At 37.8% G+C, this 26,208-nt stretch overlaps 1 protein-coding gene across 1 annotated transcript in view; it reads right to left on the bottom strand.

Moving 5' to 3' along the window:
- Positions 1 to 26,208, bottom strand: part of ITGA8 (integrin subunit alpha 8) — a 204,212-nt gene that overhangs the window by 162,662 nt on the left and 15,342 nt on the right. The window contains exons 3-4 of the mRNA XM_008150418.3: positions 3,739 to 3,839; positions 374 to 497 (exon numbers count right to left, since the gene is read on the bottom strand). Coding sequence (XP_008148640.2) covers positions 374 to 497; positions 3,739 to 3,839 — 225 coding nt within the window. The remainder of the gene's footprint in view (positions 1 to 373; positions 498 to 3,738; positions 3,840 to 26,208) is intronic.

Raw genomic sequence — 26,208 nt, 5'->3', positions numbered from 1 at the left:
ATTATTATTATTATTATTATTTTTATTATTATTATTCACTAACACCATTCTTGTGGTTAACAAGTGAGCAGTCAGCATTCCTTAGATTGTTGTATGAATTTTGAATACCAAGTGAGAGTTTAAGGCCTAAGATAAGGATCCACTCAATTCTACCGCAAAACATCTAAAACCCAGGAATTTTCTAAAACACAGAAGAGGATCAGCAGAATCCCATGTCTTGGCCCTCATGTCACAGCAAGGCATCTTGTAAGACTGTAGTGATCTTTACCCCGTCTCATTTTCTTTCCCATTGGCATTTTGACATTACCTTCACTGTCTACCACAGAAAAGCTCTTGAGCTAAATTTCAGTTTCAAGGAATAAAAATAACTTACTGTTCCGACAAGGAGAGTACTCAGCATATGCACTGAAATTCTGAATTGCTACATAGCAAGTGCCAACTGGGTCCTTTTCTGGTGTGGATTTCAGAGTTCTCCAGTGATATAACGGAGCACAAGCCTGTGAAACATCAAAAATAAGCAATATTTTTTTATGTAGGTTCCCCGTACTATGATTTGATTTGACTTGTTGATTAACATGCCTAAATCTGTGACAAACTATGTTAATTATCAGGTGAATTAATTGGTCGCCAGCATGCTAATGAGTACTTCAGTAGTCACAGTTTATTAAACTTCCAAAGCCAATTTGTTAACATTAATGCACCATGGAATTGGAGCAAATCAAACATATAGAAAGAAATGCGGTTTTCCCAGAGGATTTTAAGTTAAATAAAAATAACCTGGCAAGAGTAAATATTTCATTAAAGCAAAGAACTCACACTTCTTAAAAATTGGATCTACATAAAAGCAAATGGTTATTTAAACAGTGAATTAATCAGTGTGATGCCTTAAAATGAGAACAAGTTCTGTTCTTTGTCTGTTGCTTTAAATGAAACTACTCTCAGATCAAAGGATGCAGATAAGTTTGTAAACCTCCGTTTTGTGGATTCCCCTAGTTCAGTGATGGCGAACCTATGACACGTGTGTCAGCACTGACACGCGTAGCCATTTCTGATGACACGCGGCCGCATGCCGAGGATGAAACATTTGCTGCTCCTGAGGATGAAGCATTTGCGACTAGAGTCTTGGAGTTAGTTTTTTCCTCAAAGTGACACACTATCCGAGTTATGCTCAGTTTTTTGGCGAAGTTTGACACACCAAGCTCAAAAGGTTGCCCATCACTGGTCTAGTTTATCATTGAAGGTATATCTAATGACTTTTAAAAACAATGCCTTTCTTTTGGATACACTAAGCTCTTATCACAGTGTTCTTGGCTTTATTTTTCACTTACTGGCTTTTATTCATGGCAAACCAACAATTAATTTAAACAACAGTAAGAAAAACATGTTTCATGTGTGGAACATTCTGGTTGCTTCTTCAGAAGCTTAGGTTCTAATGAGCATGGTATTTGAAAGGATATCAAATGTGGAAGAGGATATATGAAATCCTCTTAAGATCCCTTGTCTTAGGGCCCTCTTAGTGAACTGACAAGGTCTGTGGGTAATACATTTAACATAAGGTGCGAATGGTGAGGTTTGAGCAGTGCAAGCATTCACCTATGTCCGTGGTCAGCAAACTGCGGCTCGTGAGCCACATGCGGCTCTTTGGCCCCTTGAGTGTGGCTCTTCCACAAAATATCACGGCCTGGGTGAGTCTATTTTGAAGAAGTAATGTTTGAAGAAGTTTACATTTAAAAAATTTGGCTCTCAAAAGAAATTTCAATCGTTGTACTGTTGATATTTGGCTCTGTTGACTAATGAGTTTGCTGACCACTAACCTATGTGATTCTATACTGTGCCAGCTGGCCTCACCTTCCCTGTCACCATAGGTTATTTAAATAACTTGACAGTTCTTTCCAGTGCTTGCTTGCTGTCAGCTCTAAAATGTTATTCTTTTTATATCTGCACAGTTTCACACTGATCCTATATAATAAAAGCTTAATATGCAAATCAACCAAACAGCGGAATGACTAGTCACTGGGATGCATACTGACCACCAGGGGGCAGACGCTCAATGCAGGAGCTGCCCCCTGGTGGTCAGCGCTGCTCAGCCAGAAGCCGGGTTCACGGCTGGGGAGTGCAGTAGCAGTGGCGGGAGCCTCTCCTGCCTCTGTTGCAGGCGGATGGCAAGGAGCAAGGGGTCCTGGACTATAAGAGCCTCAGACTACGAGATAGGATGTCTGACTGCTGACTTAGGCCCAATCCCTGGGGGAAGCAGGCCTAAGCCAGCAGGTGGACATCCCCTGATGTGTCCAGGACTACGAGAGGGCACAGGCCGAACTGAGGGATACCCCCCCAGTGCACGATTTTCGTGCACCAGGCCTCTAGTGTTAAATAAACTGATGTGATATATTTGGGCTTTGACCCAAACTTAATATGTACAACTTGGTACCTGGAATCTTCAAAATGATACTTCTGTTTGCAGAAATTTGACATTCTAATAATTGTCATGTAGAGTAGAATTTAATTCTTGATTCTGCTAAGTTTCAGTGCTCAAATAAAAAAAATGAACTTTAATATATTCTAATTATCCTATTTACTATGCATTTTCCTTGAAAATGTAAGCATGCCCCATAATTAATCACTTTTATTATAAACATGGCATATGATTTTCTTTTCAATGATTCTGAAGGCTTCTACAAATATTGAATAAAAGCACAACAATCATGTTACAGATATTTTTAAGACTTAAAGAATCAATACAGAACACCACAAAATGTTTAACCTCAACTAGTTTATTAAATAGACTAGTTTTTCAATAGTAATTCACATAAGTCATACACCACTAACGGATAAAAATTTTTTTTTACCAATTCTGGAATGTGAGAACCATATCAGTGCAAATACAATATGAAAGCATATTGTAAAAACTGGGTTTGTAACTAGAGAGGGCTATGTATATTTTATATATTACCTGTTTTAAGTCAAAATCTTTTGGAGAGTTAACCACACACCAAATAAAGCAAGGCATTTTCTTTAGATACTTATTCTTATTAAATCATAACGTAAACAGCTTTTTAAAAAATCCTAAAAGCCAAAGTCACTGGTTTATTATTGTGAGGAAATTAAAGCCAACAGTTTAAAAAAGTCCCCCAACAAAGCAAAAAAATTAAAATTAGCTTAAGGCAGTTATTTGTTTCTCAATAATTTAGAGATATATCATTGCTCAGAAAAATAACAGAATAGAATCATAAAATCAAAGCATTTTAAAGTTTAAAGCTATCTATTTGGGAGTGAGATTTTTTATATTTTAAAAAGTATTAATGTACTCAGAGAACCATGTAAGTAGTAGTTATATTTTTAAATAAAACTTTCCTTTAGTCCTAAAAAGGATCAATGACACCACCATAGATTAACTTTTAATGAATCCTAATAATAGTAGTCCTATTTTTCTGGTCTATTTTTAATCAGCTCTTAAATGTACTTCTTTAAGGTAGAGCTATTATTTTCCTAACTTCCTTAGTTGTTCTTGAAAATATCTCATTGATCTTCTGGAAAAAAAGCTTTATTACCTATCGTTTTAAAATGAAAAATAGATTATTTAACTTTAAGTACCCAATTTCTGTTTCAAAATGTTGATAAGCTTATCACTGAAAGTCTGACATGTTCTTGCATGAAAGGATTTTTGTAAATACGATTTTTAAGGTATTTCCGTGTACACTTCATTCCAGAGCCACCCCACAGCCCACGATTCATACTCACCACCACTTTCCCTCTGTGAGCTTTCACTGCTGCTCCGAACCACTGATTCGATTTAAACTCTATTGGTTCCTTGGTTCCATTAACTCTGATCTTTCTGTTGTCTGGCAAGGAGTACATCAATTGTTAATAACTTATAAAATATGGCAGCCAATTAAAATATGTAATAATAAATTCATCCATTAAAAATACTTGAAACAGTTTTTATAGGTAGGAGCATTTCTCTTTGACTAAGTCTAAGCTTGACTTTCTATTTAGAACATTACCAATCAAATAAAAAGATGTATTTGAACATGACATTTCACCACTTAACTTAAAAGAAGCATTTTACAACATATTTTCATAGTACTATAAATCTGATGTGGATTCTGACATTCTCAAATCTATACTATTATCACTTATTTGTATCAGATCAAAGACCAAACATTTATAACTGCTCTAAAGAATTTCTATTCTTTTCCAATAGTGAAACACATGGGAATGTCCCTAATAGGGGAAGCACAAGCTTTCTCAGCATGGGTTAGCAGGAATCAACATGAAAGACTCCCAAAAACTTGGTTTTTAACTGATTAACATGTGTCCATGCAGCCACAGAAAATAACACCTCAACACAGTTTTATATACCCTTTGCAGATGTTAGCATGAAGGGGGCTGCCTGGATAGAAACTCAACCCAGTTATAACACACTTCAAGTCTTAATAAAAAGCAGATATATTTTTTCCACTCTTGATTCCCTGCTAACATATTTCCCACGTGGTTCTAACTACATGGTTCTAACTGGAGCATCATCAGTAATAGCTAATGAATTTTGAAAGACATCTGTACTAGGATACCTTATTGGTATGTGTTTCCTTAGGTATGTTTTTCTTCCTTGACTTTATAATAAATGCATTACAAAATGAATTTTAAATTCCTATCAAATGAGGCCAAATTATACACACAATTAACCTTCTATAGAGTTTACATATAATTATAGACTTAAAAAAAAGAATAAATCATATAAACTCAATTTTAACCTAAATTTTACATTTTGACATGTTAGTAGAAAATCATGAATTTCCTTCTTTAAAATGGTTCTGGAAATACTTGCCCAAAATGCACACAATTGGCAAAGAATTAGAGGATCTTACAGATTACAGCATCAAATTAAAAATATAAATATTTCTATTTCCATTAGGAACCTTAAAAGATTGTAGAACTCAGAGTCAAAAGGTCTTGTCACCATTAACTGGATGATCCTGGGCAATTCACTTAACCTTTTGGAGTTTTTATTTCTGCTATAAAATGAGGCGGAGAATACCTTTCCCCTTTCCTCTTTCACAAGTGACCAGAGAGTCATAAAGATCACATGAGATAAAGGAACACGAAAGTGCTATACAAGCTGAAAAGTCATGTAATTAGAAACCTTGAAGCTCATCTAAGTCCAAGAATTGGAAAGGACCTCACAGACATGCAAGTATAATGTGTTATTATTAGTGATTTGTGGTTCTTAGCAATGAAATTAGTGACACCTCAGAAGATAGTCAATGTGGCTTAGACTAAGCCCAGAGCGAACGTGCTAACAGGGGCTTGGAGATTTTGAAACTACTAAAAATAAATGTAAAGAAGACCAGAACCTCAGAAATTCAAATATACTTGCAGGAGATCCCAAAAGGATTTAAGAAAAGTAGGATGCTGGGAGGAAGAAAATGGATTACAGGGAAAGACAGAAGCCAGTTCCAAATCAGGCCTCATTTTGCTAGAGAAATAAATCCCTTAGGAATTTGAGACATCTCTTCTGCTGTTAAAGGTTAAAATGTATAACTTGATTCAAACTATAAATTGGGGGTTATTTTTCAGCAACAAATTTCTTCTGGATCTATGGCCCTGAACATGCATTGCAAGGAAGCAGAAATCAAATAGTCTGTTATTTCATGAAGAAATTTTCATCCTCAAAGTAAAACAATTGACACTTATTACCTACCAGTTGGCAAATAATAATATTCACTGTTTTCAAGATAATAACTTGATGCAGCACTTTGGAAGGACCATTTGGCAACATACATCAAAAAGTTAAATGTAGCTGCATGTGCTGGGACCCTCGCAGTAAGTCACAGAGTGCATGCCACCCAGCCAGAGTTGCACCACCCAGGCTGTAGGCTCTGGGACCCCTTCCAGCCAGGATGCAGACTCCCGGACCCTCATAGCGAATCCCAGAGTGCACACCACCCCGTCAGAGGGCTCCTGGACCCCCACAGAGAGTTGCAGAGTGCACATCACCTGGCCAAGGGCTTCAGGACCCTGCAGTGAGTCACAGAGTTGCATGCCACCCCACTGTGGGCTCTGGGACCCAGCAGTGAGTCATGCCACTCCAGCCATAAGATCTGAGACCCCGCAGTGACTTGCACGCCAACCCTTACCATGGGAGCTAGGACCCTGAGCACATCCACAACAGCTTACACGATGAGGTCAGAGGTCAGTCACATAGTCAGACAACCTGTGAGGAGACTCCATCTACAAAGGGGAAAATAACATCAGGAAAACCTAAATAACTCAAGTATGGGGCTTTCCTAAAACACCCAGCTCAGGAAATCTAAGAGACTGCACCACCTGGTCCCAGAAAACACCTACCACATAGGACCATCCCCAAAAAATCTGGGTGGCATAGCAGTTTGATCTAAGACATAGAAACAAATACAAAGGGACAGAAAAAAATGGGAGACAAAGAAACAATCCTGAAAGGAAAGAAGAGGAATCACCAGAAAAGGAACTAAATGAAATGGAGGTAAGTAATTTGTAAAAGAAAGAATTCAGAGTAATAGTTACAAGGATGCTCAAACCACTGAATGAGAATTACTTACAATTCAATGAGAATTATTAGGAGCTGAGAAATATATCAATATGAGTATGAATTAAGAGGAAATGAAGAATGACATAGCTGCAATAGGAAAAACAATGGAAGGTTTCAACAGTAGACTAGAAGAAGCTGAAGAATGAATCAGCAGGTTAGAAGACAAGGTAGAAAAACACCAAGTAGAGCAGCAACTGGAAAAAAAATTAAAAAGCAGGAGAGTCTAAGGGAGCTTTGTGACAACATGAAATGAAACAATATACACATAATAGGGGTGCCAGAAGGAGAGGAAGCTGAGCAAGGAATAGAAAACCTGATTGAAGAAATACTAACAGAAAACTTCCCTGACTTGGGGAAGAAAAAAGTCACACAAAGCCAAGAAGCACAGAGAGTCCCAATCAAGATGAACCCAAAAAGACCTACACCAAGACACAACATAATTAAATTGTCAAACGTAAAAGACAAAGAAAGAATCTAAAAAGCTGCAAGAAAGAGACAAAAAGTGACCTACAAGGTATCTTCCATTAGACTATTGAATGATTTCTCAACAAAAACACATCATGGCACAAGGGAAGGGCATGAAGTATACAAAGTGATGAAAATCAAGGAACTAAATCCAAGAATACTCTATCCAGCAAGGCTATCATTCAAAATTGAAGGTGATATCAGGAGCTTCACAGACAAAAAAAGGCTAAGGGAGTTTACCACTACCAAACCAGCAATGCAAGAAATGCTAAAGGGACTGTTGTGGAAAGAAGAAATAGAAAAAGAGGAAGGAATACGGGCATAAAGGATAAAAATGGCAACAAACAAGTACTTATCAATAATAACTTTGAATGTAAATGGATTAAATGCTCCAATCAAAAGACACAGGTAGCTGAATGGATAAGAAAGAATAACCCATATATATGCTGTATTCAATAGACCCACCTCAAAACAAAGGACTCACACAGACTAATAGTGTAGGGATGGAAAAAAATTTTCAGGCAAATGGAAATGAAAAAAAAAAAAAAAAGCTGGGGTAGCAATACTTATATCTGACAAAATAAACCTCAAAGTGAAGGCCATAACAAGAAAGAAGGAGGAACACTTCATAATACTAAAGGGAGCAATTCAACAAAAGGATAGAACTCTGGTAAACAAATATGCACCCAATACAGGAGCACCCACATACATAAAAAAAAACTTCTGGAAGATATCAAGGGAGAGATCAACAGCAACACAATCATAGTAGGGGACTTTAATATCCCATTGACACCACTGGATAAATGCTCTAAACAAAAAATAATCAAAGAAATAGCAATCCTAAATGACTCACTAGATCAGATGGAACTGACATCATCAGAACATTTCACCCCAAAGCTACAGAATATACATTCTTCTCAAGTGCACATGGGACATTTTCAAAGATAGATCACATATTGGGACACAGGCAAAGTCTTTTCAAATTTAAGAAGATAAAAATCATATCAAGCATCTTCTCAGATCACAATGGCATAAAGTTAGAAATCAACTACAATGAAAAAAAAAATCAAACACTTGGAGGCTGAATAGCATGCTATTAAACAATTATTGGGTTACCAAAGAGATCAAAGAAGAAATAAAAAGCATCCTGGAAGCAAATGACAATGAAAACACAACCATCCAAAATCTATGGGACACAGTTGAAAGCACTCCTGAGAGGGAAGGTCATAGCTCTACAGGCTTACATTAAAAATAAAAAAAAAGAAAGAAAGAACAAGGAAGAAAGAAAAGAAAAGAAAAAATTGTAATAAATTATCTAACCCTACAACTTAAAGAATTAGAAAGAGAGCAACAATAAAAGTCTAAAGTAGGCAGAAGTAAGGAAATAATAAAGGTCAGAGAGGAAATAAATGACATAGAGACAAAAAAATACAAAAGATCAATAAAACCAAGAGCTGGTTCTTTGAAAGGATAAACAAGATTGATGACCCTCAAGCGGCCAGGCTCACCAATAAACAAAGAGAGAGGACCCAAATAAACAAAATCAGAAATGAAAGAGGTAAAGTAAAAACTGACCCCACAGATACAAAGGATTGTAAAAAAAATACTATGAACAACTCCTCTCTAACAAACTGGACAAGCTTGATGAAATGGGCATATTCCTAGAAAAATACAATCTTCTAAAACTCAATCAGGAATAATAAAAAAATTAAAAATCTGAATAGGCCAATAACAACCAATGAAATTGAAACAGTAATCAAAAAACTTCTAGCAAACAAAAGCCCTGGTCCTGACGGTTTCATAGGGGAGTTTTACCAGACATTAAAAGAACTAAAACCTATCCTCCTCAGACTACTCAAAAAAATTCAAGAGGAAGGCACACTTCCAAGCTCTTTCTATGAAGCAAGCTTTACCCTAATCCCAAAACCAGATAAAGACAATAAAAAGAAAGAGAATTACAGGCCCATATCGGCAATGAACATAGATGCTAAAGTCCTCAACAAAATTCTAGCAAATTGGATCCAGCATTACTTTAGAAAGATCATAACCATGACCAAGTGGGATTTATTCCTGGAGGCAAGGATGGCACAATATCTGCAAATCAATAAACGTTATACATCACATAAACAAACTGAGAGGCAAAAATCAGATAATCATATCAATTGAAGCAGAAAAAGCATTTGACAAAATCCAACACCCTTTCTTGATAAAAACTCTCAGCAAAGTGGGAATAGAGGGGTCATACATCAACATAATAAAAGCCTTATATGACAAACCTACAGCCAACATCATACTCAATGGGCAAAAACTAAAACCATTTCCCCTAAGAACAGGAACAAGACAGGGATGCCCACTTTCACCACTCCTGTTCAACATAATACTGGAAGTGCTAGCCATAGTGATCAGACAAGAAGAAAAAATAAAAGGCATCCACATTGGAAAAGAAGCCGTAAAACTGTCATTATTCAGAGATGACACTATATTGTACATAGTAAACACTAAAGACTTCATCAAAAAAGTACTAGACCTAATAAATGAATTTGGCAATGTAGCAGGATACAAAATTAACACCCAGAAATCTATGGCTTTTTTTATACACCAATAATGAACTTACAGAAAGAGAAACTAAAAAAAAAAAAATCCCATTTATCATTACAAAAACAAAAATTAAGATACCTAGGAATAAACTTAACTGAGGAGGTAAAAGACCGGTTCTCAGAAAACTATAGGACATTGAAAAAAGAGATAGAGGAAGACATAAACAAATGGAAGAATATACTGTGTTCATGGATTGGTAGAATCAACATCATTAAAATGTCCATACTACCCAAAGCAATCTATAGGTTCAATTCAATTCCCATTAAAATACCAATGGCACATTTCACAGACCTAGACAAACTCTCAAAAAATTCATATGGAATAAAAAACGAAGACCCCGAATAGCTGTAGCAATCTTGAGAAAGAAGAACAAAGTTGGAGGGATAACAATATCAGATATCAAATTATAATACAAAGCAGTCTGTAGTATACTGTACTCAAAACAGCCTGGTACTGGCACAAGAATATGCATATATATCAATGGAACAAAACAGAAAACCCAGATCGACCTAAGCCACTATGCTCAATTAATATTTGACAAAGAAGGCAAGAGCATACAATGGAGTCAAGACAGTCTCTTCAATAAATGGTGCTGGGAAAATTGAACAGATACATGCAAAAAAAAATGAAACTAGACCACTATACACAAGAATGAACTCAAAATGGATAAAAGACTTAAATGTAAGACACAAAGACCATAAAAATCCTAGAAGAAACCATTGGCAGCAAAATCTCAGAGATCTCTCGTAGCAATATGTTTACTGATACATCTTCTAGGACAGTGGTCGGCGAGCCACATGCGGCTCTTTGGCCCCTTGAGTGTGGCTCTTCCACAAAATACCACGTGTGGGCACGCACGTACAGTGTGATTGAAACTTCGTGGCCCATGCGCAGAAGTCGGTTTTTGGCTCTCAAAAGAAATTTCAATTGTTGTACTGTTGATATTTGGCTCTGTTGACTAATGAGTTTGCCGACCACTGTCCTAGGACAATGGAAACGAAGGAGAAAATAAACAAATGGGACTACATCAAAATAAAAAGCTTCTGCACAGCAAAAGAAACCAAAATAACAAGAGATCCCACTGCACGGGAGAATATATTCACCAATGATACATCCAATAAGGAATTAATCTTCAAAATTTATAGGGTACACATACAACTTAACAAAAGGAAGATAAACAATCCAACTTAAAAATGAGCAAAAGACCTAAATAGGGACTTGTCCAAAGTGGACATACAGATGGCCAGGAGGCATATGAAAAAAAATCTCAATGTCACTAATCATCTGAGAGATGCAAATCAAAATGATAATGAGGTACCACCTCACACCTGTCAGTATGGCTACCATCAACAAATCAACAAACTACAAATGCTGGCGAGGATGTGGAGAAAAGGGAACCCTCATACACTGCTGGTGGAAATGCAGACTGGGGCATACTCTATGGAAAACAGTATGGAGTTTCCTCAAAAAATTAAAAATGGAACTGCCATTTGATCCAGTGGTCCCAGTTCTGGGAATATATACTGAGAAACCCGAAACACCAATCAGAAAGAATATATGCACTTTTATGTTCATAGCAGCACAATTTATAATAGCTAAGATTTGGAAACAGCCTAAGTGCCCATCAGCAGATGAGTGGATTAAAAAACTATGGTACATCTACACCATGGAATAGTACACAGCTGTAAAAAAGAACTCTTACCATTTGCAACAGTATGGATGGACCTGGAGAAAATTATGCTAAGCAAAATAAGCCATTCAGAGAAAGAATGGTTTCACTGATATGTGGAATCTAATGAACAACATAAACTGATGAACAAAAATAGAGTATGAGACATAGAAGCATTGAACAGACTGTCAAACCTCAGAGGGAAGGCAAGAGTGGGTTGGGGTCAGGGAAGAGATCAACCAATGAACTCATATGGGTATATGCATAACCCATGGACACAATCTATAGGGTGGTGAAGGCCTGGGGTGAGATAGGTCCATGGGGGAAAAGGGAACATATGTAATACTTGCAATAATAAAGATTTTTTTAAAAAATGTAAATGTAGACTTTTTTTATTTGACCAAGGAATTTGACTTCTAGGATTTTGTTCAATGAAAATAATTACACAAATGTATTAAGATGCAATATGAAAATATTTGCTGCACTATTCATGATAGCAAAACCTGAAACAACTTAAATGTTCATAAGTAGGAGATTCAAAAATAAATTTCTGTTATCTATAAAATAGACTACTACCCACTGTCAGAACATATATAATATTTTGTATCCACTGAAACAAGAAAATGTCTACAAAATATACTTTTCTTTTTACCTTTTCTAGGGCTTTATAAAAGCACAAAAAAGTACAAGGACTTAATATAACACACATTGGTATTCCCACCAAGCAGAATGGACAATTTTTAAATTTATTCACATTTAAAAACATTACAGAACTCAAATAAATAAACAACCCAAATATATAAAATCAGAAATGAAAGAGAAATAACAACTGACACCAAAGAAATACAAAGGATTCTAAGAAAACAGTACAACTATATGCCAACAAGTTGGACAATCTGGAAGAAATGAATAAATCCCTAGAAACATGCAATCTTCCTAAACTGAATCAGAAGAACCAGAGAATCTGAATAGACAGATTACAACTAGTGAAACTGAAGACGTAATAAAAAAAATAATAAATAAATAAATACTCCCAAGAAATAAAAGTCCTGGACCAAATGGCATCACAGGTGAATTTTCCCAAACATTCAATTCTAACTAGCACCTATCCTTCTCAAACTATTCCAAAAAATTCAAGAGCAGGGAAGACTCCCAACCTCTTTTTATAAGGCCAGCATTACCCTAATTCCAAAACCAGATGTGGACACTACAAAGAAAGAAAATTATAGGCCAATATCACTGATGAACATAGATGCTAAAATCCTCAACAATATATTACCAAACTGGGTCCAGCAATACCAGGTACATTAAAAACATCACATGCCATGATCAGATGGGATTTATTCTGGGGATGCAAGATTGGTATAATATTCACAAATCAATAAATGTGATACACCACATAAACAAAATGAAGGATAAAAAACGACATAATCAGAAAAAGCATTTCATAAAATCCAACACCCATTTGTGATTACACTCTCAGCAAAGTGGGAATAGAAAGACCATACCTCAACGTAATAAAGACCATATAGGACAAACCCACAACCAACTTCATACTCAGTGGTCAAAAACTACAAGTGCTTCCCTTAAGATTGGGAACAGGAAAGATATCTGCTTTCACCACTCTTATTCAACATAATGCTGGAAGTCCTAGCCACAAGCAATCAGACAAGAAGAAGAAATAAAAGACATTCAAATTGAAAAGGAGGAAGTAAAAATGTCATTACTAACCGATGACATGATACTGCATAAAGAACACTAAAGATTCCACCAAAAAACAACTACAACTTATAAATGAATTCAGCAAAGTATTAGGATACAAAATAAATATCCAGAAATCAGTTTCATTTTTGTATACCAATAATCATGTTACCTGGTATCAAGCTATACTATAAGGCCTGAGTAATTAAAAGCATGGTACTGGCATAAAACAGACATATAGATCAATGGAACAGAATAGAGAGCCAAAAAATACATCCACGATTTCACAGTCAATTAATATTTGACAAAGGAGGCAAAAACATACAATGGGGTAAAGATAGTCTGTTCAATAAATGGTGTTGGAAAAATTGGACAGATAACTGGGGGAAAAAAATGAAACTAGACCACCTTCTCACACCATACACATGAATAAACTCAAAATGGATTAAATACTTAAATGTTAGACTCATGACCATAAATATCCTAGAATAAAACATCAGCAGTAAAATCTCAGACATTTCTCGCAGCCATATTTTTTTCTGATATATCACCTCAGGCAAAGGGAAAAAAAGAAAAAAGAAACAAATGGGACTATATCAAACTAAAAAGTTTTTGCACAGCAAAGGAAACAATCAACAAAATTAAAAGATAACCTAATGCATGGGAGAACATATTAGTCCATACATCTGATAAGGGTTTAATATCATCCTATATAATAAAGAGGTAATATGCAAATTGACTGTCACACCTTCACACAAGATGGCCACCCCCATGTGGTCACAAGATGGCTGGCAGGGGAGGGCAGTTGTGGGCAATCAGGCCAGCAGGGAAGGGCAGTTGGGAGCAACCAGGCCTGTAGGGGAGGGCAGTTGGGGGCAATCGGACTGGCAGGGGAGCAGTTAGACGTTGATCAGGCTGTCAGGGGAGTGGTTAGGGGGTGATCAGGCTGGCAGGCAGAAGCTGTTAGGGGCAATCAGGCAGGCAGGCAGGTGAGGGGTTGGGAGCCAGCAGTCCCAGATTGTGAGAGGGATGTCCGACTGCCGGTTTAGGCCCGATCCCTGTGGGGTCCCAGATTGGAGAGGGTGCAGGCTGGGCTGAGGGACACCCCCCCCCCAGTGCACGAATTTCGTGCACCAGGCCTCTAGTAAATTTATAAGGGATTTATAAAACTTGACACCCCAAAACAAATAAACAATCCAATTAAGAAATGGGCAAAAGACCTGAATAGACACTTCTTCAAATAGGACATATAGATGGCCAATAAACATATGGAAAGATGCTCAACATCCCTAATCATCAGAGAAATGCCAACTTAAACCACAATAAGATATCAGAATGGCTACCATTAATAAATAAACAAACAACAAATGTTGGTGAGGATGTGGAGAAAAGGGAGCTCTAGTACACTGCTGGTAGGAATGCAGACTGGTGTAGCCACTGTGGAAAGCAGTATAGAGTTTCCTCAAAAAAATTAAAAATGGAACTGCCTTATGATCCAGCAATTCCATTTCTGGGAATATATCAAAAGAAACCTGAAACACTAATTTGAAAGAATATATGCACCCCTATATTCATTTCAGCATTATTTACAATAGCCAAGATTTGGAAGCAGCTCAAGTGCCCATCAGTAGATGAGTGGATTAAAAAAAAAAAAAAGCAGTGGTACATTTACACAATGGAATATGACTTGGCCACATAAAAGAAGGAAATTTTACCTTTTGTGACAGCATGCATGAACCTGGAGAGTATTATGCTAAGTGAAATAAGCCAATCAGAGAAAGACAAGTACCATATGATTTCACTTGTATGTAGAATCTAATGAACAAAATACATTAACAAAGTGGAAACAGACTCATGGATACAGAGAACAGACTGACAGCTGTCGGGTGGGGGAGGAGGCCTTGGGGCTGCGTGAAAGGGTAAAGGGATTAAGCAAAGAAAAGAAAGATTCATGGACACAGACAATAGGTGATTGCCAGAGGGAAATGGGTGTGGGGGGAGGGAGAAGGAGGTAAAGGGGAGATAAAAGGTGATGGAAAGACACTTGACTTGGGGTGGTAAACACACAATACAATATCCAGATGATGTATTATAGAATTGTATACCTGAAACATGTATAATTTTATTAATCAATGTCACCCCAACACATTCAATTTAAAAAATTTTAAGTATGGAAAAGTACAAGGATTTAATATGACAAACACAAATTGACAATTTTTAAGCTTTTTCACATTTATAAACAGTACAGAACCCCTTGACATCTATCCTCAGTTTGAATCATCTCTTCTCCTCCTCCAGTCATAGCCACCATCATGAATTAGATGTGTATACTTCTGACCATTTACAAAATAATGTCCATGAACAATATAGAACAAGGGTCTGCGAGTTTTTCTGCAAAGAATTGGTAATAAATGTCTTAAGCTTTGCAGTCTCTACAGTCTTTGTTAACTCAGCTCACTTATGCCCCTGTTTAAAAAAAAAAAAAGCAGATCACAGATAGCATGTAGAAGAAAGGGCTTGGCTGTGTTTCAATAAAACTTTATTTACAGACACAGAAATGTGAGTTTCATATAATTTTCATGTGTCATTAAATATCACTCATTTAAAAATGTTACTCATGCATTTAAAAATGTAAAAGCCACTCTTAGCCATACAAAAACAGGTGGTGGATCAGATTTTAGTTGTAGTTTGCCAACAATTGATTATTATTGAGTACTAGAGGCCCAGTGCACGAATTCGTGCATGGGTGGGGTTCCTCGGCCTGGCCGTTGATCAGAGCTGATCAGGGCCATCTCGCCCAGTCCCAATTGGGGCCGATGGGGAGCCAGCTAGGGAGGGACTTCAGAAGGGCTCCAGGGCATATCCAGCCCTCTCACCCAGTCCCAATCAGCCGGTCCACAGCAGCAAACTAACCTATGGGTCGAAGCATCTGCCTACGGGTCAGTACTCATCATAGCGATTGGTCGAACGGTCAACCGATCAGTCAAACACTTAGCATATTATGTTTTTTTTATATAGGATTCTTTTGTGTGTTCTTTTTAACCTAAGAAATGGTATTATGCTATTTGTATGTAGTAGTCTATATGTGGGTTTGATATTTAATTTTATGTTTGTTGAAAGATATCCATGTTTCTGTAGATAAATAGATAGATAGATGATAGATAGATAGATAGATAGATAGATAGATAGATAGATAGATAGATAGATAGATATAGATAGATAGATAGATGATAGATAAATGATAGATGATAGATAGATAGATGATAGATAGATAGATAGATAGATAGATAGATAGATAGATAGATAGATAGATCTAGCTCATTCTTTTTAACCTCTATATAGAATTGTATCTCACTGAATAGCCACCTACATTTTATTTATCCATTCCATTTACATATGAACATTTAGGTGTTTTTTTTTATTTTTTCCACTAAAACAAACATGTGCCCTTATATCCCCCTCCATCTATAGAAACACAAGTTTCCTTCTGACAGGGGACTAGCAATGACATTACTGGGCCATGGAGAATTATCATATGTATTTTATCATATATGCCAACTCATCTCCAAAGTAGCTACACTCTCCATGCGCATAAACAGTGCACAAGAGAGGGTCCTCATCTCATTGTTATAGGACTTCTAAGTTTTTGCCAACCCAGATGACTATCAAATGGTACCTCATTTTGTTCTGTTTTCATTTGCATTTCCCTGGTTATTAGTAAGGCTGAGTGTGTGTGTGTGTGTGTGTGTGTGTGTGTGTGTGTGTGTGTGTAGAGGTCTGCTAATCTAAAGCTCCTCCCTGGCCTGTTTATTTTTTTATGCTTAAGGACCATACACTTTTTTCTTCTGTTAATTGCTAGTTCACAGCCTTTGTTCATCTTCTTGTTTAGTTATTAGTTTTATCAATAAGTAAGAATTCAACATATTGTATTGATTATTTTTCTAACTTCATTTATGGGGATTGTTGTCCATCTAGCATTAATTTTATATATAATGTGGCATAGATACCTCACTTTCAACATGAAAGGCCAATAGTCCCAACACCACTTATTGAACAATCCGTCTTTTTTTCTCAGAGAGTTGTAATTCCAATTCCACTCTTGTAATAATACCTCTCAACACACATCTGTAATACTTTCAACAATAAAGATAAATTTAAAAAAAACAAAACATCCCAACACAGCCCAACATGATCTGGCCCCTGCCTGCCTCCCACTCTCTTATGCTCATTAAGCTTCAGAAACACGGACCTTCTTGAACAAACACAGCGTTTCTGTCTCCTCTTTGAGTTTATTCTTCCCACTGTCTGAAATACTCTTTCCACGGTTTGGGTTCCTTCTCATTACACAGATTTCAGCTCAAATGCCACTTCCTCAGAGACACCTTCCCTGCCTTTGGCATCCAGTCTCCCATCGTTCTTTTTTTTTTTTTTTCCAGCCAAATGCTTTATTATACAACAATGGCATTACATAAAATTGTTCAACTTTTTTTGCATTCAACACTTTTTTGTATTAGTTTCAGGTGTACAGCACAGCATATGCTTCTTCTCTTCATAGCACCTATCCTATTTGAGATTATCTTACTTCTTACTCTGCGTGCTTATTGCCTGTCTCTCCCCTTCAGAATTCACACAAATCCAGCAACACTCTGCTTTGCCTCTGCATTTCCCATTCCTAGAACAGTGCCTCCCCCAACAGCAGGCTCTCCACAAGTGTTTGTTGAATGAACAACCAAGCTCCCACCTATTCATTCAGAAGTTTGTTCATGACATTGTTCAATATGATCCCACTTTTCTTTAGAAATCAAATGTTCTGGATGTGTGTACATGCCTAGACACTATACTGCTAATGACAGTTATCTTGAAGGCAGGGAGTGTCCATGCTTCAGTGGTTTTTAAATTTTCCTTTTCATATATTTCTGTATTGTTTGCTTTTTTACAGGGAGTATTATTACATCTATGATCTGAAAAGAGAAAATCTATGATAAAATCAAGACTTGTAGGCCAACCTGAGAAATGGACATGGGTGGTAGCAGTAAAATGGATTCAGCTTATCCTGAATTTCTTGGGCTTTGAAGGCACCTCTCTTAAATTGGCAACTTTGGTCTCTGGGCAAACGGGGTACAAAGCCCAGCATGTGGTGAGCCTACTAACTTTGGGTTCTTTTTTCATGGGAATACGCATTTCCTAGCAGAAGTGAGGGGATGTAGAATGTGCTGCACATATGGGCAGCAAGCAGATCTTTCTAATCTTTTAGCTCAGTGAGATGGGAGGAATTACAAGAAGTGAAGATAGATCACCATGGGAGAGAAAAGAGAAAAGCTGAAACTGACACAGGTGTGACCAAACATTTTGGCAGATGGGACGATTTTTGAAAACTATTTATAAAGTCCTCGACCTCACACTGGAAAACAGTAAGTTTCCCTATAACCTTCAGTCATCACATCACTTCAAGTGTGTCTCCTTAGTGCTTTTCTCAAAGCCCTGGCAGGAGCTGTCCAGACATTTTTAATCAGAAAAAAAAGGAAAAGAAATCTTTAAACTTTTGTTTATAATCTTTCCCATGGTCAACTTATGCTGTAAAAGTTTCATTTAAATTAAAACTCTGTATCTGAGAATAGGGAATACTGGCATTTAAAATTCAAAACAAAATAGCTGTGACCAGAGAACTGCTTGTCTAAAAGAAACAAAACCAAGAAAAGAAGTTGAATTGATTTTTGTGTCCCAGAATATTAAACTTCCAAATGTCTGACTCTCAAGACCCTAAAACCACTACTAAAAACCATTAAGTAACACCTCTAGCCTTGATGTTCTTGATCATCTTATTGTGAATTTTCAAGTATTTAAGGAAATACCGTAAATTTATTTTTCCATATAATGTTCAAGAAATATGTAATTTTTTCAGTTTATTGAGATATAATTGACATACAGCATTGTATACATTGAAGATGTACAGTGTATATAATGATTTGACTTATATTATCATAAAATGATTGCACCTATAAATTTAGTTAAGATCCATGATCTCATATCAATACCAAAAAAAGAGAAAAAAATATTTTCCTGATGATGACACTCTTAGTATCTACTCTCTTAACAACTTTCTTATACACCATACAGCAGTGTTAGAGTCATCATGCTGTATATTACCTCCCTAGAACTTATTTATCTTATAACTGGAACTGTGTACCTTTTCACCACCTTCATCAATTACCACATTCCCCACTCCCAATCCCTGCCTCTGGTAAACACAGATCTGAATCCTTTTACTTTGAGTTTTTTTTTATTATTATTATTCTACATATAAGAGAAATAATACACTACTTGTCTTTCTCTGTCTTATTTTTTTCACTTAACATAATGTCCTTAAGGTTCATCCATGTTGTTGCAAATGACTAGGATTCCTCCTTTTTAATGGCTTAATAGTATTCCAGTGTGTGTGTGTGTGTGTGTGTGTGTGTGTGTGTGTGTGTATTTATCATCTTTATCCATTCATACATAAATGGACAAAAGTGTGTCATTCTGATAAATACTGAAAATTATTTTTATACCATACACACACACACACACACACACACACTAGGGCAGTGGTCGGCAAACTCATTAGTCAGCAGAGCCAAATATCAACAGTACAACGATGGAAATTTCTTTTGAGAGCCAAATTTTTTAAACTTAAACTTCTTCTAACGCCACTTCTTCAAAATAGACTTGCCCAGGCCGTGGTATTTTGTGGAAGAGCCACACTCAAGAGGCCAAAGAGCTGCATGTGGCTCGTGAGCCACAGTTTGCCGACCACGGCACTAGGAGCCCAGTGCACGAATTTGTGCACCTTGAAAGGAACTGTGGACCGTGAGGCTGTGATGGGCACAGGGGCGGGTCTCGGCCCATCCTCCACACCCCACCTGGCCCCTCCTGCCATGGCACCCAGTCCCCTGTCTCCGGCAGCCCCACTCCCGCTGCCACCCTCCCACATGCTGACAGCACCAGCCCCACTCACACCTGCTGACAGTGCGGAATGATTGGGGCTGGCGCCAGCAGTGGGTGCGAGCGGGCTGGCACTGTCAGCAGGTGCAAGCGGTGGCTGCAGCCCCCATCGCCCCTCAGGAGCAGAGGGAGGTGGAGAAGCCCTCAGGGGCGATCGGGGCCAGCAGCCGCCACTCACTCCCACTGACAGTGATGAGCAATCAGGACCGGCACCGGGCACTGGCAGCAGGTGCGAGTAGCGGCTCTAGCGCCGGCAGTGGGTGCGAGTGGGGCCAGCAGCGGCAGCAGGTGCGAGCACTAGGCAGGACCACGGCGTGCAGGAACAAAGAATTTTCAGTAACCACCAGAGGCTCGCCCCAATGACAGTGACCAGTGCCTCGCCTTGGTCTGGCGTCCCCGCTCACCTGCTCCACCATCCCGCCACGGCCAATGCCCTCCATGTTCCAATCTCTGCCACCTGCTTCCATGCACACCCCTGGTGGTCAGAGCGACCAGTTGTTCGGTTGTTCTGCCGTTCGGTCTATTTGCATATTAGGGTTTTATATATAGAGACATATATAGAGACATATATGTATACTATATAAAAATATATGTGTGCATGCACACACACACACACACACACACACACACACACACACACTAATTTTCCTGTCTATACCTAGTAGATCAAATCTAAATACCCTGCCCTCCACAATGTAGGTTCAAGACCCCACACTTGATCTTCAGGTATGGCGTTTCCTTCCATCCAGGTAACTTCCTCTATGTTCTTTATTGAGTCTTCCTCCCAGACTACATATATGACATTTCTCTTGCAAAATTCCATTTCCTTGGAATTCCATTAGTTGTTTCCCAACTAATCCAAATCACTTCCTTAAAAACTTGTTTTAAGATGTAGAGTCCAAAACTATTTTCTTTTCAAATTAAAAATCATTCAGATTATTGTTTTTAAAAATTCAAACTAACACTTGCTGGTGTGGCTCAGTTGGTTGAGCATTGTCTCATACACCAAAAGGTCCCTCATTGAATTCCTGGTCAGGGTGCATGCCCAGGTTGTGAGTTTGCTCCCCAGTTGGGGTGTGTGCAGGAGGCAATTGTTCAATGTTTCTTTCTCACATTGATGTTTCTCTCTCTCTCCCTCTCCCTCTCCCTTCATTTCTCTCTAAAATCAATAAAAACATTTTTAAAAATTCAAACAAGATGAAGTAAAAAACCTTGTATAAAGAATTATATGAAAAGAAAAGAATTATATGAGGTAGTAAGTGAATGCCCATTGGAATCCTATTCCATGGACACAGTCACTGTTGAGTTTGGTAAACCCATCCAGCCATTCAGAGTTTAAGAGGATTCAAGATCATTTCTGAAAATCATGAAACTTTTATTTTAAATTTAAAATAATCACTATTTTAAATTTTGCATATCACTATCTAAATGTTAGGTTCCATATATAAGCAAATAACTAATAACATTAAATTAGCTGAATGTATGTTTTAGAGTTCTAATAATAATATTCATAAATATGGGTTTGGGATGGCAACAGTCAATAATATATTACACTTTTATTATATAACTAGAGACCCGGTGCACGACATTCATGCATTGGGGGGGGCAGTCCTCAGCCTGGCCTGAGCCCTCTCGCAGTCGGGGACCCCCAAGGGGTTCTTAGCGCTACTGTGGAGGCAGGAGAGGTTCCTGCCACTGCCCACTGCCGCTGCACTCCCCAGCCGTGAGCCCGGCTTCTGGCCGAGCAGTGCTCCCCCTGTGAGAGCGCACTCACCACCAGGGGACATCTCCTGCATTAAGCATCTGCCCCCTGGTGGTCAGTGTGCATCATAGCGACCGGTCGTTCTGCTGTTCAGTCGATTTGCATATTAGCCTTTTATTATATAGGATTTTCCTGATCTAAATGAGAATATAAATTTTGTCCCAATTATTTTCACATCTATATCATCTTCCCAAGAATAGAGACCACGTTTCCAACTTCCTGTATTTAATAACAAATTGTGCCTAGCCAGTATTATTCAGACCTTTGCTTAGTAATAAATATGAATGAGTTTTCTACAACATATAATAAATATTATTTTAAATATTTTTCATATGTAAGTTGGCTCAGGTTGTATATAAGGTTTGTTCTGGAAATATGTATGGATTTTTGTTGTTAAGATACAAGTGAGTTTTTGGGTGGGTGTTCTGCTCGCTTATATGCTGATTCTAGAGGAGCAAACTTTATGAAATGAAAAAATCATCTCTCTAAAGGGAAACAAGCCATCCATGACAGATCAGATTAAAAACAAAACAAACAGAACAAAACAAGAACTCCCCTAGTATGACACAAAAATCTGAAAGGCAGAGCTGGTTACAATCTGATTGTATAGATTGAGACATCAACTTAGACCTCATCTGCTACGAGGCACTGAACCTCATGTACACTGGCTAAGACAGTTTTCTTTCTCATCTCACCCACCCTTGAGACAGACACATGTTCACACACACATACACACACTCAGACACACATACTCAGGCACATGCTCAGACACACATTCACCCGCACACATGCACACATATATCACTCTTTAGCTCTGACCTTTAATGATATGCTCTCTGCAAAGCTGTCCCTGATACACAAAGAGCCTCCCCCCTTTTAGTCCTGGACAGGAGCTCTTCTTCTGCACATCTAAAACCTTCTTCACTTTCTGCTGTCACAGCACCTACCCGTAAATTAGAACTGGCAGACACTAATCTCCTCATCCATTGGACTTGAATGTTGTGGGTTCAGAGAGTATGTGTCTTGTTCCCTTTATGGCAGTCCCATTAGCCAAGCCAGTAGCTTGGAACACATCCTTCACAATCGTCAATCCTACTGTCCCAAATTCCACTCAGAAATCAATGCCTATTTACTCTCCCTTCTAAAGGTCTCTCAAGTCCATCTACTTCTGTCCATCCATGTTGCCACTTCCCTGCTTGTGACCACCATTTCTTGAAGCCTCCGTTTCTGCAATGGCCTCCTAACTGGTTTCCCTTCCTCCAGGCTTGTTACCTTCAAATGCATTCTCTATCCTGAAACCAGAGTTCTTTCGAAAATGAAAGAATTCTTAAAACCAGGCTTATACCACCTTGACCTTGGCAGCAGCATCTCTTGTCATTCGCAGCCACAGTGATTTTCTTTCAGCTCCTTGAATTTTTATAGCATCTCTCATCCCTAGGTTTTTCTCACACTTGGAATAATGACCTGGGATCAAATATCTTGCTATAGATGTAGCTGGGGAAATGAGAAATCTCAATATGGCTTATATGTCACCTTCCAATTGGCAGGAGGACAGCATGCTTCTGTTTAGTGCCCAATAATTTATTTACTTGAAGAAGTAATGAAAACCTCTCAGCATGGGAATCTCAGGAAGCAGACTAAATGACATAAATCTCTTCAATATGACCTCAAAGCAATGCCTTTAAATACAGGATATGATTGGGTTTCAGGATGAAGGATCTATAAACTTGCCTCCCAATAGCACTTGAAAATGGATTTACATTAGCTCCTGATGTATGCTTGCATTTCCCTCAGGTTCTCACTCTGTTGCCAGACGATGTTGTAATAAAAAGGGTCCCAATCATCATCTACCAAAAATGGTTCATTTTGTGGTTAAAAAATCACCATTCCCAATGTTACACAAAATAGGCAATTCAGAATTCAAACTTTCTGTGTCTGCAATGTAGCCTTATGGAAGCTTAACACCCAAGATAGAACTGTAATCTGGGAGATCTTAAATTCCACTCAAATCAGGCAGGACCCATACTATATGGTGAGCAGAGGCAAAATATATTCCTTCTGCACATAAATTCAGATTTATAATTCACATGGTTGCTATGCACTGCCTGTGACCCTATTACTTCTCAATTTATTCTGCTACTATTTACATGTTCTCCTTCTCCCAACCTTCTCTGCCTCCTCACTCTCAGCTGATAATCTTGCTTCTTATTTCACTGAGAAAATGCAAGAAATAAAAAAAAATAGGTTTTTTTTGTTCTATCAACAAATGCACCAACCTACCCTGAGTTGTCTCCTCACTCTGCCTTCTTTTGTTACTAAAGATGAATTTGTTCACCTCTAAGGCCAATCCTTCCATCTGTATAAGAATTCCACCCATCCTTTTTTATTTTTTTAGGGATTTGTTCCTACCTATACCCCTTCTCTTTCAGTCATCATTGTTTCCCTCTCAACTGAATAATTCCTATTAGACTGTAAGCATGCTATAATAGCTTATTGGGTGTTACATTCTGTGGTCCCATCTACTCAGCAAAACTCCTTGGGAAAAAATGGCTATACAGATGTGCTGCCTCCTGTTGGCCTCTTTTTCTCTTGACACACTCCACTGGACTGCTTCCTTAGGTTATTAAGAACTTTCCTTTGCCAAGTCAAATGGTTAAATTTCAGTCTTCATTTCACTCCACCTCACAAGGCTCTTCATTGGCTTCATGACTTCTTTTACCTAATTGGTCACTCCTTTTTTTAAAAAAGATTATCTTTATTGTTGAAAGTATTACATATGTCCCCTTTTCCCCCACATTGACCCCTGTCAACACCACATACATACACACACACACACACACACACACACACACACACACACACACACCAAGCCTACCGCACTATTGTCTGTGTCCATGGGTTATGCATATATGCATATAAGTACTTTGGATAACCTCTTTCCTCCCCGATGGCCCCCCTTCCCTCTGAGATTCTTCAGTCTGTTCCATGCTTCCATGTCTCTGACTCTGTTTTGTTCATCAGTTTATTTTGGTCATTAGCTTCCACATATAAGTGAAATCATGTGACACTTGTCTTCCTCTGACTGGCTTATTTCACTTAGCATAATATTCTCCAGGTCCTTCCATGCTATCTCAAAGGGTAAGAGATCTTTTTTAGTGCTGCATAGTATTCCATGGTGTACATGTACCACAGCATTTTTATCCACTCATCTACTGATGGGCACTTAGGCTGTTTCCAAATTTTAGCTATTGTAAATTGCACTGCTATGAACATGAGGGTGCATATATTGTTTCTGATTGGTGTTTCAAGATTCTTAGGATATATTCCTAGAAGTAGGATTACTGGGTCAAATGGCAGTTCCATTTTTAATTTTTTGAGGAAACTCCATACTGTTTTCCATAATGGCTACACCAAGTCTGCATTCCCACCAGCAGTGTACTTTTCTTCACATCCTCGCCAGCACTTGTCATTTGTTGATTTATTTATGGTAGCTATTCTGACAGGTGTGAGGTTGTACCTCATTATCATTTTAATTTGCATCTCTCTGCCTATTAGTGACTTCGAATATTTTTTCATGTGTCTCTTGGCCATCTGTATGTCTGCTTTGGAGAAATGTCTATTTAGGTCTTCTGCCCATTTTTTAGTTGGGTAGTTTGTCTTGCTTTTGTTAAGTTGTATGACTCCTTTCTAATGTCCTTTTAAAAATGTTTTTGATTTTAGAAAGAAAGCACCTATACAATATCACACAACCATTAATATGTCATTAACAAAATGTACAACTATTCATACAAAAAGAAAGCAACTATGTACCACTTCCTATCAGGTCAGTTCAAGAGGGTTTTGACACCAAATGATTCACAAAACCCTTTTTTATATTTAGGGCTATTTGGATTTTAAATTTTCAGATAAGAGATTATGGACCTATATCATGGCCTCATAGCCTGTTCATGAGCCAAAATAGCCTTGCCCACCTTTGCTATTTGCTGCTAAGTTTTTCTTTAGTTTGTGTGATTGTGGAAAATGATATTCAGTTAAATGCTCCAGATCTTTTCCTTTTCCATAGGCCATAGTGTGGTTATTCCTCAAGAACAAAATTACCAGAATTTACTTTACCATCCTTCCCTTAGCATTACTGCACATTTTACTTAAATTAGTTTTGCTCTCATGTTAAGGAAGTAAAATCTACCTTGAAAATTCTATTTAAATATATTATATAGTCTCTTGACTTGTATATAGCAACCAGAAGATAATTTTTTATTATATCTATGCAGTATACAATAGAGACGTGCAGGGTGAAGCAAAAGTAGGTTTATAGTTGTGAGTACACAAAACAGAGTTTATTCTTGTACTATTACTTATTAATTATTGTGTTATTTTCCATATGAATAACTGTAAACCTACAGTTTGCCCCGGCCTGTATTAGATTTTAGAAGGATTAATAAAAAGGGACCAAGACACAATGTCTCA

The sequence above is a fragment of the Eptesicus fuscus genome, chromosome 5 (assembly GCF_027574615.1).
Source record: "Eptesicus fuscus isolate TK198812 chromosome 5, DD_ASM_mEF_20220401, whole genome shotgun sequence".
In the NCBI taxonomy this organism is placed as follows: Eukaryota; Metazoa; Chordata; class Mammalia; order Chiroptera; family Vespertilionidae; genus Eptesicus; species Eptesicus fuscus.
The sequence above is the reverse complement of the archived record's forward strand: the minus strand, read 5'-3'. Positions and strand labels throughout refer to the sequence as shown.